Source organism: Zeus faber (assembly GCF_960531495.2).
Source record: "Zeus faber genome assembly, chromosome: 19".
In the NCBI taxonomy this organism is placed as follows: domain Eukaryota; kingdom Metazoa; phylum Chordata; class Actinopteri; order Zeiformes; family Zeidae; genus Zeus; species Zeus faber.
In genome coordinates, this window is record NC_137206.1 from 25,053,135 (window position 1) to 25,070,085 (window position 16,951).

General features: G+C 45.2%; 3 protein-coding genes and 1 pseudogene across 4 annotated transcripts; all 4 read left to right on the forward strand.

The window, feature by feature from the left end:
• Positions 1–1,035: 1,035 nt before the first annotated feature.
• Positions 1,036–1,662, forward strand: LOC307244875 (calaxin-like; the record flags this gene model as incomplete). Its single annotated transcript, XM_080020242.1, has 1 exon — positions 1,036–1,662. The coding sequence occupies one exon, from the start codon at positions 1,036–1,038 to the stop codon at positions 1,660–1,662; it is 627 nt and encodes a 208-aa protein (XP_079876368.1).
• A 1,832-nt stretch (positions 1,663–3,494) lies between these two features.
• LOC307245051 (cilia- and flagella-associated protein 58-like) lies at positions 3,495–6,074 on the forward strand (the record flags this gene model as incomplete). The annotated part of the gene is made up of 1 exon (XM_080020462.1): positions 3,495–6,074. One exon carries the CDS (start codon positions 3,495–3,497, stop codon positions 6,072–6,074), a length of 2,580 nt encoding a protein of 859 aa, XP_079876588.1.
• A 2,707-nt stretch (positions 6,075–8,781) lies between these two features.
• LOC307245052 (intraflagellar transport protein 140 homolog) lies at positions 8,782–11,765 on the forward strand (annotated as a pseudogene). Its single transcript has one exon. The product of its transcript is annotated as an intraflagellar transport protein 140 homolog (transcript).
• A 1,921-nt stretch (positions 11,766–13,686) lies between these two features.
• On the forward strand, positions 13,687–16,092 carry LOC307245053 (leucine-rich repeat and guanylate kinase domain-containing protein-like; the record flags this gene model as incomplete). The annotated part of the gene is made up of 1 exon (XM_080020463.1): positions 13,687–16,092. The coding sequence occupies one exon, from the start codon at positions 13,687–13,689 to the stop codon at positions 16,090–16,092; it is 2,406 nt and encodes an 801-aa protein (XP_079876589.1).
• Between the last annotated feature and the right edge of the window lie 859 nt (positions 16,093–16,951).

Genomic DNA, 16,951 nt, shown 5'->3' on the forward strand with positions numbered 1-16,951 from the left:
CTTTAATTTAAGGTTGCCTATTGATCTCCTATTTGGCCTAACATCTGAAACAGGTAAGATGGACCACTGAACATACATGGAGAATACAAAAAATGCAGCAGAGAGAGAGCGGGCACTCCTGGAAACTAATTTGCCCAGCCAAATGTATGTCTTATCATTGGATACTGAACATGTGCCAGTGGAGAGTACCCGCACATCTTTAAAAAAATATATAAGAAATAAAAACTAATAAGCTGTGTTTTTATTATAGATGTAGTATTTATTGAACTCCATTTACGAATGAAACGCAACAAATAAAGCCCTGTGCCTCCCGTCCCCCATCACACAAGTCTTTTTTTTTCCCAAATAATAATGAGCAACAGGGAGAAGAAATACCAGTTCCAATCCGTGCATTATTTGTGCTTTCCCGATAACTTACTTGGATTCGGGTACATCCCCATTGCACATGTATTACAGATACCACAATCCTGTATACAGTGTATATTCAAATGTGGCGCAGGCTCTTAACGCTAAATCCTGCAACCCTCGCTCTGACTTCGTTATCGGATCCTGTAAAGATCGACTCACACAAATGGACTATTTCAACACTATGGTTAAGCAAACAGCCTTCCATGACAGATCTCCTCACCACCGGCAGCGTTACATGCAAACCTAATATTAAGTGAGATGGCACTTACTATTACTCTTACAATTATCATCGTGGAGTGCGGCAGAGCATCTATCTGAGCACAAACCAACTGACATGGAATCACAAACATATTAAGCCTACATAGCCCCGTAGCTGCACTAACCGGTGGGAATCGTCACGTGATGTCTTTGTGATGTCACAACGCTCCCCTCATAAAGCTGAGTGAAAACCCAAGAGGGCGGTAGTGAGTGAGGAGCCAGCAGCATGAGCTGTTGTCGGCCAGGCACACAAGATATAAAGATAAATAAAACTAGATATGAATAATATATGTACACAACAATAAGAAGGAGGAGGAGTAGGTGGTCAGGTGGAAGTTTGCTAGCGTGATGCCCCAATCGGTATCGGAAATGTCTGCTATGAATAAAAAGAAAATACAAAACCTCGCTGAAGAAATAATTAAACGAGTGAAACGCTTCAATAAAGCAGAGGCAGAGTGCCTGATCAGACTGTTTAATGAACTCATGGGGGACCAGCCCGTTACTGGAAGAGTCATCCACGGCTTGGACAGAGGGATGTTCAGAAACATACTGCACAAAACCTTCGGAATGACGGACGACCTGCAGATGGACGGGGTTTTCCATGCTTTCGATAAGGACAATGACAACTTTGTCAGTGTCAAAGAGTGGGTTGAGGGTCTCTCAGTTTTTCTTCGTGGGACTTTGGATGAAAAAATCAAATACTGCTTTGATGTATATGACTTGAACAGTGACGGCTACATCTCGAGAGAGGAGATGTTTCATATGCTGATGAACAGCCTGATCAGACAGCCTATTGAGGAGGACCCTGATGAAGGAGTTAAGGACCTGGTGGAAATCACACTGAAGATGATGGATCACGACCATGATGGCCGACTCTCCTTTGCAGATTTTGCAAAAGCAGTTAAAGAAGAGAACCTTTTACTTGAAGCGTTTGGAACCTGTCTGCCCGATGACAAGAGTATTCTGGAGTTTGAGCAGCGTATATTTCAAGATTAATTTGAGCATTGAATACATTGAGTAATAATTAATGTACTCGAAATAAAAATGTATTCCAAAAAAATAAACAGGTCTATGGTTGAGTCATACTTTTCAATGCAATGGTTACATCTTCAACGCATTGTTAAGGTTTGATTTTTATAATGTGATATTTCAATTCCCTGCACACTAACACCCTATATTAAGAACATCACTAGAACTGCACATATGCAACTTGCTGTGGAAGACATAAATGCTGTGGTGTGTGTCAGGGGGTGGGGACAGGCCCACACAAGATGGCGGATGAAGAGGAGCTGCTAAGATTCAGGGAGCTCCAACACAAATTGACAATTCAGAACTTGGCCATCCATTCCAGAAGGTAAAGCAGGAAGATAGAAAGTCACAACATCTGCCAGTTGTCAAGAAAGGAAACGCCCAAAAAAGTTCAGTCTCTCCGGCCTCTTGACTTCAAGCAGCGGAAGAGGACAGAGAAGTAAAAAGACAAGCGTGTGTCTTGTTCTTGAAAAGGAAGCTTTACTGGAGCATAGAAGAAAAAAGACCAGCAGATTCATCAGGCACACAAATAAAAGGGTCATACAAGAGATTAAAGTATTGGAGCTTGAGTAGAAGTAAAGGCAATGTGAGGTGTTGTGAGGGTGTGAGCAGAAGGTAGCAGTGTTCGCAGCATGATTTGGCAAATCCGCAACCACGGGTTAATTATGGAATAATCCCGAAGCAGAACATGGCGATGTAGGATCTGTTCTTGGGGTTAAGGAAGGACCCGTCCTATATGTGCTGTGACACCATAAGTTAATACTTATTTCATTCCACCAAGCGGACTCATATGTTTAGTTTATAGCGGAGAAAGAGAGTGATTTAATTATTGCTGTGATTATAATATTACACCTTTATGGTTATAAATTGTATATCTTTATTTTAATATGTTCACGGTGTTGCCCTTTGGCAATGCAAATGTATTTCTTTGTTATGCCAATAAAGCATTTTAAAAGTGACGGAGACGGGCAGGCAGACTGACCGACAGAGTAGATAGATTTTTTTCTAGATTCTATATCTAGCAATATGTCAGCACAAGCCCAGTTGTCATGAAAACAGTTGGAGAGGGTTTATATCATGTGGAAACAAACTATAATGAATATAATAAAAAGTAATCTTGCTTTAAATTTTTAAAGGGTGTAATTGTTTAACTTTATTAGATTACTAGATTAGAGGTCAGCCCAGCTTCCATTCACGAAGATATTCATTGTATCATGCATTTTGGGTGCCACAACTTTACACTGTAAACAAAGGGGAATTTCCCACATAGCCCCACCCCCTGATAGCCTAGGCGGCACGTGTGACGTCACAGCTCTCCCCCTATAAAGCTCAGCGTTGGAGGACCAGCCCTTGGCAGTCGGCAACGGTGGGTCAAGGTTGAGCGCGCGCACACGCACACACACACACAGAATTATGTCAGCCAAAGTTAAAGCACAAGAAGCTTCCATCAATTTCAGACTATTCCACGCATAGCGCTTAATCAAATTGAGACCTTTTTCCGATTTAACAAGACACCTCAAGGGATGTCAACCATTGAAGACCAACAAGGAAGTAGTGATCAAGCCGGATACCAGCAGTTAAATCAATGTCAGAATCGAGATTTGCTAATTAACCTGCGACAACAACCATCGCCTGGAAAATAGGCACGTTAGCACAGGGAAACACATTTTTTTATCGATTTTACTTGGTTCATCCATCAATTTTCTTGGGTCGATTTATTTTCCTTATCTGGGTCAGGGTCACAGAACTTGGCTGATCTAATGGAGGAAAAAGATGGCAAGGAAGAGACATTTCTCACCATGGAGAAAGAGTTCCACGTAGTTCTTGATGAACTCGCAGGGGACAAGAGCATGGACAGGTGGCGGCAGGAGTATGAGAAAGTCTTCAATGCCTTGAAGAAGTCCAATGAGAGTGAGAAGAGCTTAAAGTCAAAATGCCATGATCTGAATACTGAGATTGCGTCCAACTCCACCAAAGTTGCTACTGCACTGAAACAGTCCCAAGATGATAGGACAACTATTCATTATCTGAAAAATGAACTAGAAATAGCTTGGAAAAACATTGATAAAGGTCACGAAGAAAATAAAAGTACCAATGGGATCATTACAACTTTGAAAGAGGAAATTGAAAACTTGAATGAGCTGATAGAACGCGGAGTGAGTTTGTCCACAAGTGAAGAAAATGACCTGAAGGAGAAGGAGCAGCTGACCACAGAGCGGGATCAGCTGCTGACCACTATGCAAACACTGAGAGAGGACATCGCCATGGCTGCTGTCACTCAGCAGAAGCTAGATGAGTCCCAGAGAGAGACCATTTCTCAACTCCAGCAGGAACTGCAAGTCAACGAGTACAAGATCTCTAGGGAGAAGCGGAGGAGCGAGAGGCTCGAAAAGGATATGGAGAAGCTGCAGGCCAACACAGAGGCCAAGATGGCTGACATCAAAGCTCTGACCCTACAGAGCCAGCAGGCCGAAGACGAGCACCACAGACTCCAACATCAACTCAGGGAGTTGAAGATATTGAACGACCGGACCACCAAGGAGCTGGAGAACATGCATGTGAGTGGCACCAAGCTGCAGAATGACCACAAGCAGCTCTCCGTGGCCATGGAACACATCTCTGTGGAATATCACAAACAAGCAAAAGAGCTGAAGATGAAAGAGGAAGTGGTGGTTCAAAAGAATCAGGAGATAGTGAAGTTAACAAAGATGAGAGAGGCCCTCCAAAAGAGGTACCAACAGGTGGAGGATCAGAAGAAGGAAGTTGAGGTTCAGCAGGAGATACTGAAAAACAAAATCTGTGGTCTGGAGAAAGCACTCGAGGCCTCCAATAAGCAGGCAGAGATCTCCAAGAAAAACATAGATGAGTTGGCGCGAGAAAGGGAGATTTTGAAAAAGAATGTAATAAAAGCTACAAGCGCAACAAAGAAACAGCAGAACATGGTGAGGCTTCAGGAGCAGGACAAGAAGACCTTGAACCAGGAGATCCACAACTACCACGAGGAGACACAGAAACAACGCAAGATCATTTGCCAGTTGGAGAAAGACCGTGAGCGTTATATAAATGAGACAAGCAATCTGAGGCACACGGTGCAGCAACACACGGACAACATCACGGTCAAGGAAACAGAGCTGTTTGGGTATAAGAAGCAGGTCGGTGAGTTGGAGAACAAGCGCAAGCAGCTGCAGAACCTGTATGAATCAGTTGTGTCAGAGAGGAACCTCTACAGCAAGGAACTCATCGTCGCTCAGGATGAGATCACAGAGATGAAGAGAAAGCTGAAGATCATTAACCACCAGATTGACCAGTTGAAGGAGGAGATCAGTGGAAAAGATGCAGACATGGCCAGGGAACACCAGGAATTCCAGCATGTGGAGAAAGAGAACGAGGGTCTCAAGGAGAAAATGCAGTTGATGAAGCAACAGGCAGAGGAAACAAAGCATTACATTGACAGCCAGATAACAGAAGAGCAAACGCTGCGCAAGGTCATAGCTGACGCTGACACTGAGAACTTCCGACAGAAGCAAGAATTGGATCAGGTGATCAGAGAACGTGGCATCATGGGCTCACAGCTTTTGCGCCGCAATGACGAACTTAAACTTCTTTACGAGATGAACAAGACTCAGAAATCTATCCTAAACAAGGGTGACATCCAGTACCAGCAGCGAATGGAGGACATCCGTCTGCTCAAACTGGAGATAAAGAAGTGCAGGCACGAGAAGATCATCCTGGGCAAAACAGCGTCCGACGCAGAAGACTTGAGGTGGGAGCTCGTCGACCTGCAGAAGGAGCTGCTCAAAGAAAGGACAAGGAACAGCAAACTTCAAGAGATGCTGGAGAACCCCACCAATTTACACCGCTGGAGAAAGCTTGAGGGCAGTGACCCCGACCAGTTCAGGCTCATCCAGAAAATTCAGTCTTTACTGAAACGCTTGATCACAAAGACCCAAGAGGTGGTGGACAAAGAGATTTTATTGCAGGAAAAGGAAAGAGAGTATGTTGAGTTGAAGCAGACTCTGTCCCGCCAACAGGGTCCTGAGACAGCCGAGCAGCTCCAACAGAGCCACTGGACCATCAAGCAAAAGACCAAGAAGATCAAGGCATTAACGGTGGAGCTAAACATGTATGAGTCCAAGGTAAAAGAGTACAAGTCAGAGAACGAGAAGTTGGCTGAAGAGCTGCAGAGTGTGAAGCAGAAGAATGTGGTTCAGAAAAGGCAGAGGGGTGAGGAGAAAACCAAGGCCAAGACAGAGCAACAAGTGATCCTACCCCAGATCAACAAAGAACGGCGCTTAATGGGAGGAGGATTCAACTTCAGCAACCCCCCCACAAAAAAGATTAACGCAGTCCTGTTTAGAGAAACTGAAGTTTTTCATTAAAACATTAATTTATATGAAATGCTTTTATCTGCAGAATATTATCCCTTATGATGAAATAATGTTAAGGAGAGCAGTTGTGTCAATGTGCAGGTGTCTGAAGAGCACATCCTTTTTAACTCTCACCACTGTCATCACTCACTTTCATACAAGATTATTGATGAACAGAATTTCACCCTTGTGAGTTCCCAGTGATAAGTTCTTGAAAAGCACAAAATATGACCGTCTCGATTAGGATGAGCGTTCTACTACCTTGTGGAAGGTTTCCGGCATATGAAAAAAATTATATGTTTTTTCATCAAAATTTGGGAAAGAGTGTGGCAGAGAAATCCAGTTGTCACAGAAACTTCTGAACATATTAGGGGAATTCCCCACATAGCGTCGCCGCGGCTACCAGGGGAGCATCATGTGATGTCTTTGTGACGTCACAACTCTTGTTAGAATACTGAGTGTTTGCACAACGTACAGTAGAAGAGAAGTGTGAACAGAGAGCACATAATTGGCAAAAGGGTAACACAACAAAGCAGTAAGTGAGCTGCCATAAAAAACAAAATAGAAAACGCCCGGCTTCAGCACTAGCAAGGTAGCAGTAACAGTTGCAATTAGTTTACGCCAAAGAAGAAAAGCACATTGCTAAGAATATATAGAAGTCTAATAATATGAACAATATGTCATATAAAAATATAATCTGATAGAAATATTAATCTGATATTAATATAATTGTAATATAATAGTAAAGTGAGGTTTGATTATATAATATGCATAATTTAATATGTGATAATCATTTAATTCTGTTATGCTCACTGAGAACAGATGAGAACCGACAAGCACAACACAAACGGGTTAAGGTCAAATCACATAAGAAGTGAGGCTCAGGAAGGTTTAGTAATCAGGTATTAAGTGCGAGAAGGCTCAGTGTAATGTAAAAGTTTTTTGTTCCCAACAAAATACATTGTAACACGAAATAACCAAAAGGCTTTTTAATTGTACAAAGAATTTTACAACGTTTATATAGCCTAATTTTCCATTTTAACACAGTTTACCTAACATTTGCTGATAAAAAAGTTCTGGTTGGGAAATACTGGCATTCGCCAAGGGGTGTCCATTAAAACACAGGGTGAAGAGGATTCCTTTATCGTGTGACTTCAACTTTCCTTGCATCAACTCACAGCAGCTGCTTGGGTTTTTATGGCAGCTTGTGTCCTGTCCCATTGCATTACCACCCTCCTAAACTATCCTCACTGCTTCTGCATGAGACCTTGTAAGTCTAAACTGTCTCCGAGACTGTCGTCTAGCTTCTAGACTGTCTATCAGCCCTTACATAACACACAAACAGCCACACAGGGCTAGCACACTTTTACAATTTCTCCAGTATTGTCTTGTAATGCAAAACTTTGCCGCAGGTATCAGCAAAAGCCTGCGATTCGCGATCGGTCAACGGTTTACAGGTTATTCCACTTTTCGCGCTAACCCTCTGCATGAGACCTTGTAAGTCTAAACTGTCTCCGAGACTGTCTACTAGCTCCTAGACTGTCTCTATCAGCCCTTACATAACACACAAACAGCCACACAGGGCTAGCACACTTTTACAATTTCTCCAGTATCAGCAAAAGCCTGCGATTCGCGATCGGTCAACGGTTTACAAGTTATTCCACTTTTCGCGGCAACCCTTTGACCGAGAAGCTTCCTGGGCAAAAGAGTGTGACAGTATATACAGTATCTGCCAGCACAAACCCAGTCGCCATGGAAACAAATGTTAACATATTTGGGGAATTCCCTACTGTGGGGGCATGTGATGTTTTTGTGAAAACTACCCTCCTATAAAGCTCAGAAAAGAGAACCATTAAACAGCAGGGAGGGAGTAATACAATTGTACAGGAATCAAGATTCATAAAAAGCCAAGAGGAAAAAATAATGCTGCCATCTGTTTACTGTATGTCAAAGAAGGACATACATACATACACATACTGGGCGAGCGCACTTTTACAATTTCAAGAAGAATCTTTTCATTGTTATTGGCCCAGTATCTACATATTGATCATGCATGTAATAGATACATATCAACAAGCAAAAAATAGATTATCCCCCCCAACATGTCAGTTGTAACTACAGAGATGTTTTCCTCTCACATGCTAGGCTAAAAACCGCAGTACAGTCGGCTCGAATAATGTCATCTTTCACACCCAAGTGTTACTTCACTTGATAAGTGAATTTGCGGGTTTGAAAACGGCAACAGGGAACATGGCAGTGTACTTTGAACACCGTGTTAAAGCATCAGAATCCCACGGGTTTCCCACCAAGGTGGCATGGCACTTAGCCCACCCTGTCCTGGCTGTGCTCTCCAACAGTCCCACCAACGGCGGAAGCGTAGATCTTTACCTCCAGCAGGGGTACCACGTATAATGTAAGGCTATTTAAAATTACTTTTAGGAGGATTTAAATGTATATTTAATACAACACAGTCAATTAATTCAATTATATAATTATAGGACCCAGAATCGCGATTGTGGCGCCTCCCCTTGCGGCTGCCTGCGCGAGCACCTTGTGTCGATTACGCACATTTTGGTATTTTTTAGTATTTATAGAGCTTATTGTGCGTAATCACCGGGTGTCATGACATTTCACTGCATATATGTATGAACGTATGTATATGTATGTGACAAATAATCTCTTGAACTTGAACTTGAACTTGAACGTGGAGAGCTGCCACATGGAACGTCCATACCAGCCCACGGCACTTCGCTGGCACCCGGCGAAGCCCCTGCTGGCGCTCAGCTGGGAGACTGGGGAGCTGGTGTTGTTCATGCACCCCTCCGGAAAGCAGACAGTCCCGCAGAACACCCACACCACCTACATCACACTGATTGAGTAGATTAACTCAGGAAGCCATCTGGTCATCGGGGATCAGATGGGGCTGCTGGCAGTTTGGAGGTTGAACGTCAGAGGAAGACTGCCGGGAAGCCACCTGGTGAAGCACTCCTACAACCATATGCTGAGCTGCTGCATCTTTATTCCTCCATCTTCCAGGGAAGACATGATGATGCTCGCCAGAGCAGCTGTGGGAGAAACAGCGAAAGCTCTAGATAAATGAAACTGGGGGAAGGATGGGAAAGGATCAGCCATGAAGAAGGGCCCTCAGGAAGAGCTGCTGCTCTATGTCAGCACTGCAGATGGGAAGGTGCACAGTGCGGATGTTTGTGGTAAGACCAGTGTCCTCCTCAGGGTTGACGGTCCCATCCAGAGGCCTTTCTACCTGGGGAGACGAGAGACGCTGGTCGTGGTCACAGAGAGCCTGATGCTGTCACAGTACATCATGGGACCTGAGGGGGGTGCTCAGGAGCTTATGAAAGTGAAGCTGAGCTGTCAGGCTGGGCAGAATGCAGACATCATCTCGACAGAAAACGGCCTTCTGATCACAGCCACAAGGGAGCAGTTCATCAGGCTATGGGACTTGGAGAGGGATGATAACTACGTCCTGTCGTTGGATGAGAATCTGGGTTTTGAGAGAGGTGAGCTAATCAATTGTGTGTCTTACTGCTCTGAGAAAGAGATATTGGCGGCAGGGACTAATCTGGGTCGTGTTGCGATGTGGAAAATGCTGCTACAGTCTGGAAGCAATAGGAATGAAGCCAAGGTCCAGCGGAAGCTGCAGACACCCACTGAGGTGGAGGGCAATGTCACCCAGCTGGACTGGGGCTCAAGACTGAACCTTCTTGCGGGCCGGCCTAACAGCCAGCTGTCAAAGCTCTACGACGGGGAGCGGCAGCAATCACAGGCCACAGAGCTTAGCGGTTGTTGTCTGGTGTCGCACTTCTGGGACGAGAGTGAGACATGTCTGTTTGTCTGTGAGACGGTCCCTGCCAGCTCTGAATGTGCCTCCTGCAACCTGGACACGGTGGACGTCACCATGGTGACCTTCTTTTGTACTCAGGAATATGGTCTCCTCTTGCAGGACAGCTTCCCTAAACCTGTCAGCCTGCAGGCCCTGCTGGCCCTTGACGCACCCCACAATTACTTCACCTGCAAACCTGGTGAAACTGACCCAGGGCTGGGGAAGACTCCGACTTCAGATCTGCCCCAGGCATCAGCTCCCTCCCCTGCCCTATCCTCCCAGACCCCGCCTATGGTGACCAGGAAATCCCTCAGGGACGTTGTGGGCCTGGAGAACTGTGAGAAGGCCATGCGAAACGCCATGCTCAATTTCAGCTTCTATCTCACCATTGGCAACATGGATGAGGCCTTCAAGTCCATCAAGATCATCAAAAGTGTGGCAGTCTGGGAAAACATGGCATGCATGGCATGCAGTCGCGAAGAACCGGCGACTGGACGTGGCTCAGGTCTGCCTTGGCAACATGGGCAACGGCAGGGCAGCGCACTCCCTGCGGCATTCCGGGTTGAAGCCTGAACTGGAGGCCCAGGTAGCCGTGCTGGCAGCTCAACTGGGAATGCTGGAAGATGCAGAGAAGCTGTACATAGCATGTCAGCGCTATGACCTCCTGAATAAGTTCTACCAGGCCTGTGGCCGGTGGCAGCTGGCCATTCAAACAGCAAAAAACCATGACCGCATCCACTTGCGCACCGCTTACTACAACTATGGCAAACATCTGGAGGCCGTTGGCGACAAGAACCTGGCCCTCACATACAATGAGAAGTCAGACACACACAAGTTTGAAGTACCCAGAATGCTCCTCGATAATATCTTGTCTCTGAAGACCTATGTCAACAAGAAAAAAAGACAAGAACATCTACAAATGGTGGGCCCAGTACCTGGAGAGCCAGTCTGACATGAATTCAGCGCTGTGCTACTACGGGTATGCCCAGGACTACATGTCCCTGGTCCGAGCGCCCTTCTAGCGCGCTGCTCCAACTTCTTTATCAACACTCCCAGTATGAGAAGGGGGTGGAGCTATAGGTGGCCTCTAAGAAGTACCATGATGCCTTGTAGCTGTGTCTGGATAAGAGTCTGACCATCACAGAGCAGCTGGCAGAGTCCATGACACTCAGCAGGGAATCTGCTGAGCTGCCAGAGGACGAGCGCAGGGATCTGCTGCAGAGAGTCGCAGACTGCTGCATGCAACAAGGAAACTACCACCTGGCAACCAAGAAGTACACACAGGCCGGCAATAAGCTAAAGGCTATGAGGGCTCTCCTCAAATCGGGAGATACAGAGAAGATTGTCTTCTTTGTCGGCGTGTCTCGTCAGAAAGAGATCTACATTATGGCCGGGAACTACCTGCAGTCCCTGGACTGGCGCAAGAACCCCAAGATCATGAAGTACATCATCTGCTTCTACACCAAGGGTCGAGCGCTGGACCTGCTGGCCAGCTTCTATGAAGCTGGCCAGCAGTTTCATTCTATGTTTCATTCTATGAATGAAACTATGAGAAAGCACTGGGACCCTGACAGAAGCCCAAAAGTGTCTGTCAAAAGCCAAAGGATAGAACCCCGAAGAGCAGGATGCCCGAATGGGCAACCTGCAGCACAAAATCACCCTGATCGAGATTAATTCAGGCACGCAGGTTGTACGAGAAGGAGCCCGGTGAGGCAATGCTTCTTTGCAAGGACCTGCTGGAGGTGTCTGACATAGACCATTCCGTCAGGGTGGGAGACCCACATGGCCTCCTAGTGGAGCATGCCTGCCAGCAACCTCCCACCACAGGGTGGAGCAGCTTCAGAAGGACTTGCTCTCCCTGATCCTCAGCTCCTACATCAGCCAGACTAGGCTGGATGCCCCACAGAGAACCGTTTTACTGGCGCTGGGGAGGCCCAAGCGCATGGACAACAGGAGAGAGGAGGACAAATCTGGAATCTGGAAGATGAGGCTCTGGACCACCACCAAGATGACTGATCTGCATTGTCCTCAACCCAGGGGTTTACAGGGAGGCATCACATTGAGCCGAACAAAGCTCCGTAGAAAGAAATTTGACAATTTTACCCACATTATCTTATCTCACATTGTCGCGACCAAAAAAGGTCAGGACCTGGTGCTGGTGAAAAGTCTTGGCCAGTGAAAAGATCCAGTCTGGATCTTTGGACCCGTTTCTATCTAATGTGGCCTCAAAAAACTTGGAAGAAAAAACACTGCAACTGGACAAAGTCTGATGCGAAAAAGTTTATTGTGTATCTGAGTGTCAAGTACAGAAATAAACATTGAGAGGGACTCCAGAGTCCAACTAACAAACTGATGCCTTGGACTTCCTTATATACCCAAGAAGTTATCTCCTCCCATTACATGTCCTGCTCCTTTCAACGCCGGTAACCTTTTACTATGGAGTTCCTCCTTGCAGTGAACCAATCAGCATTGGCGGTATGTCCCAGTGAACCAATCACAGTCTTGTGACCTCATCCCCTGTTCCAGGAAAGGCCCTGTCACGCTTCCTGGAATGCTTGTATCACATTTTACCAAATTAGGCATGTTTCCTTTTCCTGCTGGTGTTTTGTTTGGATATGACCTTTGTCTGTTTCTCTGTTTCAGCTGTCATTGGCTGGTGTTCTGCTCAGGCCTGTTTCTGTAGAAGACTATTTTCTTTTTTCTTAATTCCCTTTTTTGGTTTGTACAGCATACATTTTTTAAAAGGTTTATTTAATACATATACCTTGAATATTGGTGGTTTAGTATAACATCATAATTATTTCCTTGTCATGTGGGGGGTAATAATTAACCACAACAACATCCCACAAGGATAACATTAAGTTGATTATCTACAAAATGCCTGATTGTGGGGACCATTTTAAACAATATTTTGTATACTTTATGAATGCCTGAAATGGAAAATGGAATGGAAATTAGTCCTCTGTATTTGACCCACCCTAGTATTTTGCTTATCCCGGAGCAGTGGGCTGCCACATAGCTACGGCACCAACTCAAGTTCTTGGCTGACCCCTGACTGCCTTCGTTAGAGGCAATGGCAGGAGTATCTAACCTAACATGCATGTTTTTAGGGGTGGGAGAAACAGGAGCACCTGAAGGAAACCCATGTGAACATGGGGAGGATGTTCTCCCCATGTTCATGCTCCGTGGGCCATCCCTTTCCATCTGGTCCCTTTGAAAAAGACAAAGGATTGGGTAGGATATCACAACATGTTCCACTTTTTGCTGTATATCCATCTGTAAGAACATACCCAGTAGTCAGGGAGGCACATGTAAACAACATATCAGGAAAATTCTTTCGTGGAATGCCCCCCCCCGGTAGCTGCAGGAACATCATCATATGATGTCTTTGTGATGTCACAGCTCTCCCCCTATAAAGCTTAGCATTTGGAGATATGGGAGGGAATCAGAGATAACCCTGGTATAGAGTAAAGTCACAATTAGGACTACAAAGGATTGTGTGTCTCAGGAGACAGTTAGGAGATAGACATGGTGCAAGGTTGCGAGCATTAAGTGACAGAAGAGGGCGGTAATGCAACATTACAATTGTAATTAAGTTGCTGTAAAACACACAAATTTGGATGTGTTAATGCCAAAGAAGGCACATGTATACAGACATACACATGCATATATACACAGGGCCACCCCTGCTTTTTGAACTAATCATAAAACAGCAATTCGTAACTATATCTAGATAGTTATATTTATTATATTTATTTTTTTCCTGTTCAACTGCTGACAATAATGAGACCCCAAACTCTGTCGGCAACTTGTTATGACAAGAGGTCAGCTGAGGAACCATCAACTTCCGGAGAAGTGCAACAGCATATCTTGCTCAAACAGTCTTTTGGGCAGCAGGAAGATGGTGTTCTCAACACAGCAGGTGTGTCGAGCTGTTTGTGTAACCTTGGGCGTGCTGCCACTGGACTGCGGCATGTTTACCAGTTTCTTAATGTGGCAGGTCAAGGTCTGAGTGAAGTCTCTGTTTTATGCAATTACGTCCATCTCCAAAAACTTGAGCTGGCACACAACAAAATTAAAGATTTATCCTTTGTGAGCCATATGCCTTATCTCATCATCTTGGATGCTTCACATAATGAACTTTGTGACTACTTTGGATTCCACCCACCAAAGAACCTGAAAGAGGTGAATTTATCGTACAACAACATGAGGGAAATGAAGGATTTATCAGCCTTTAAATCTATCAGTAAACTAAAACTGGACCACAACAGCTTTATTGAGATCAGGGGTTTGGAGCCATGCAGTTGCCTGACCCATCTCAGCCTAGCGCACAACAAGATCTCCAGGATCAGCGGTCTAGACAGTCTTCCTCTGAAATACCTCTACCTCATGGGTAACCAGCTGAAAAAGATAGAGGGATTGGACACCCTGGGAAGCCTGCAGGTACTAGACCTGTCTGTCAACCGGATCAGAAGTCTTTCTGGCCTTCAGAACCTACACCTTCTGTACTCCATCAACCTAGAGTCAAACTTGATCTGTGAAATTAAGGAGGTCACACACATCCATGACCTTTTCCTGCTGAGCAATCTCAACTTGGAGAAAAACCCTGTACAGGAGGAAGAGGATTACAGACTTGTTATAATCTTCCTCCTTCAACATCTGATGAGACTGGACAAGGAGAAAGTCACAGCTGAAGAGAAGGTGTCTACATTGAATAAGTATGATCCTCCTCTAGAGGTGGTGGCAGCGAGGAATCACATGACACAACTAGTGTACCAGTTGATGCAGCCTCAGGTCCTCTATGATAGTACACTGCCCAGTATGGACTCTGCATATCCCATGCTGGTGCTGACCGGCCCTCAGGGCTGTGGCAAGAGAGAACTGGCCCATAAGCTGTGCCACGAGTTCAGTGAATACATTGCTTACGGAGCCTGTCACACTACCAGAGGGCCCTATCTTGGAGAGGAGGATGGTGTTGATTACCATTTCGTCAGCGAAGAAGAATTTCAGAACATGGTTTACATGGGTAGCTTTGTCCAGACCATGGAGTACGAGGGTCAGCGCTACGGTCTGAGCAGAGAGGCCATTGAGAACGTTGCGAGGGAAGGCCTAATCTGCTGCGTCCATATGGAACTGGAGGGTGTGTTCAGTCTACAGAATTGCTATTTTGAGCTCCGCTACATCCTGCTTATACCCACTCATGTGGAGCGCTATGTCAGCAGACTGAGGGGCTGCGGCCTGTACACCCAGGCCCAGATAGATGCAGTGGTGTGGCGGATTGACCACTATGCTGTTGCCAACAGGGAACAACCGGGCTTCTTCAATTATGTTGTTCCATGCGATGACCAGGCAGAAGCCTACAATACTCTGAGACAGTTGCTGAAGGACTATGTGGGCTTGGTAGAGCAGATGGAAGGGGATCGCAGTGACGGAGCCTTGCCAGATCATGCCTCCACAGCCACAGCACCTCTGGCAGAAGAGAAGCAAACCTTCGCTAAGTCTGACCGTTCAGCATCAGCCTCTTGCTCAGCCCTGGAGCCCCCAGACCTCTCCTGCAGAAACATGAACCAGGTTCACATATACCGCAGGTCGCAGAACACCTCCACTGAGTTGGCCTCCATTGGGAGAAGTGAGCAGCTGGTCAGAGAGGCCCTTGCAGGGAAGAGTCGGGGGAACTACAGCCAGATCTTTAAAATGTCTGCCCAAACACCTCTGTCATTTCTGCCTTCTCAAAGTGAATATCCTGGTGTGATCTCAATCATAGATGAGCAACATATTAGCAAGCACATAGAGAACAGCTCAGATGAGTCTTGCACCTATTTGCCTTTGTCCGTCCCGACTTCAACAAGAGTGCTCTCTGAGGCCAGGGTCCCAGACACAGCCTTTGAGGTGGTCTCGGGACCAGATACCGAGCACCCAGTTATCTCTGCACTCGGACATACACTGGTAATGCCTCAAGGACAAGGATCACTGTACACACCCAACACGCCCCATCAAGACACAGAGAAACCCTCTCCTGGCGACACCCTCTACTCTGCACGGCCCGGGTCCGACGCCAAGCCTATCCTGCCCCCCATCCCCTTAGCACACAAGACCCCAGCTCTACCACCTGCTCCACAAACCAGATGCTCTGCGAGGGAGCAGCAGATTAGGGAAATGGAAGGGTTTTGGGGCAGAAGGAAAAGATAACTAGTAGTACATAACTACTAGTATTCACTAAATAAATGGTTAATTCTAGTTTGAAAATATTGACATAAGATTTCATTTTTAACACAAAAATCATCCACAGAACATACAATATCTATCTATACAATATATAAATAGATGGTGCATATTTCAAAAGAGAACAGCATGAACATATTTGAGAACAAGGATGTCACAGGTAAAGGTGACATTTGCCTCGGTATGTCCACATTCAGTCAAAACTGTGATACAACACAAGCGACAACAGCTACAACACAAGAAGACCTTCATCCTCCGATACAGACATTCACAAGGACCTGGTTTCTTTACCAGGGCCCAACAGACACATTGTTAATTGTACATTGTTTTGGAAAATAACAATTTCCAATTTGAACTGTGTACATTCAAAGATGTGTGGTTATAGAGAGATGTTATTTACCTTGTCTACATGTGTTAAACAATCCTTTACAGTAATTCCCAGCAAAGTGGGATCATAATTCTTACTGGTTGGTTATCATGAATTGAATTTGCTGTAGACATCTAGCAGCTCATTTTTTGGAGTGCAGCTCAATATTTTAAAAGTTATTAATTTAAAAAAATGGTGGTCTCTGTATAGTATATACCAAGAACAAAGTAGAAAATGTTTACAAAATCAAATGTTAAAAATCCTATTTAATTATCTGCTGCAAAAATTACAGTACAAAATTGGGGAAAATAAATGGAATATGATGGAATATGACTAAATCAAATGAGCTAATTGGGCAAAAGTAAGTAACATTCAAAAAGTTGTCTATAGCTCAAGGCCATAACCAGAGATTAGCAAATCGATTGTGGCGTTGATCCTTTAGGCTTGGGAGTGCTCAAT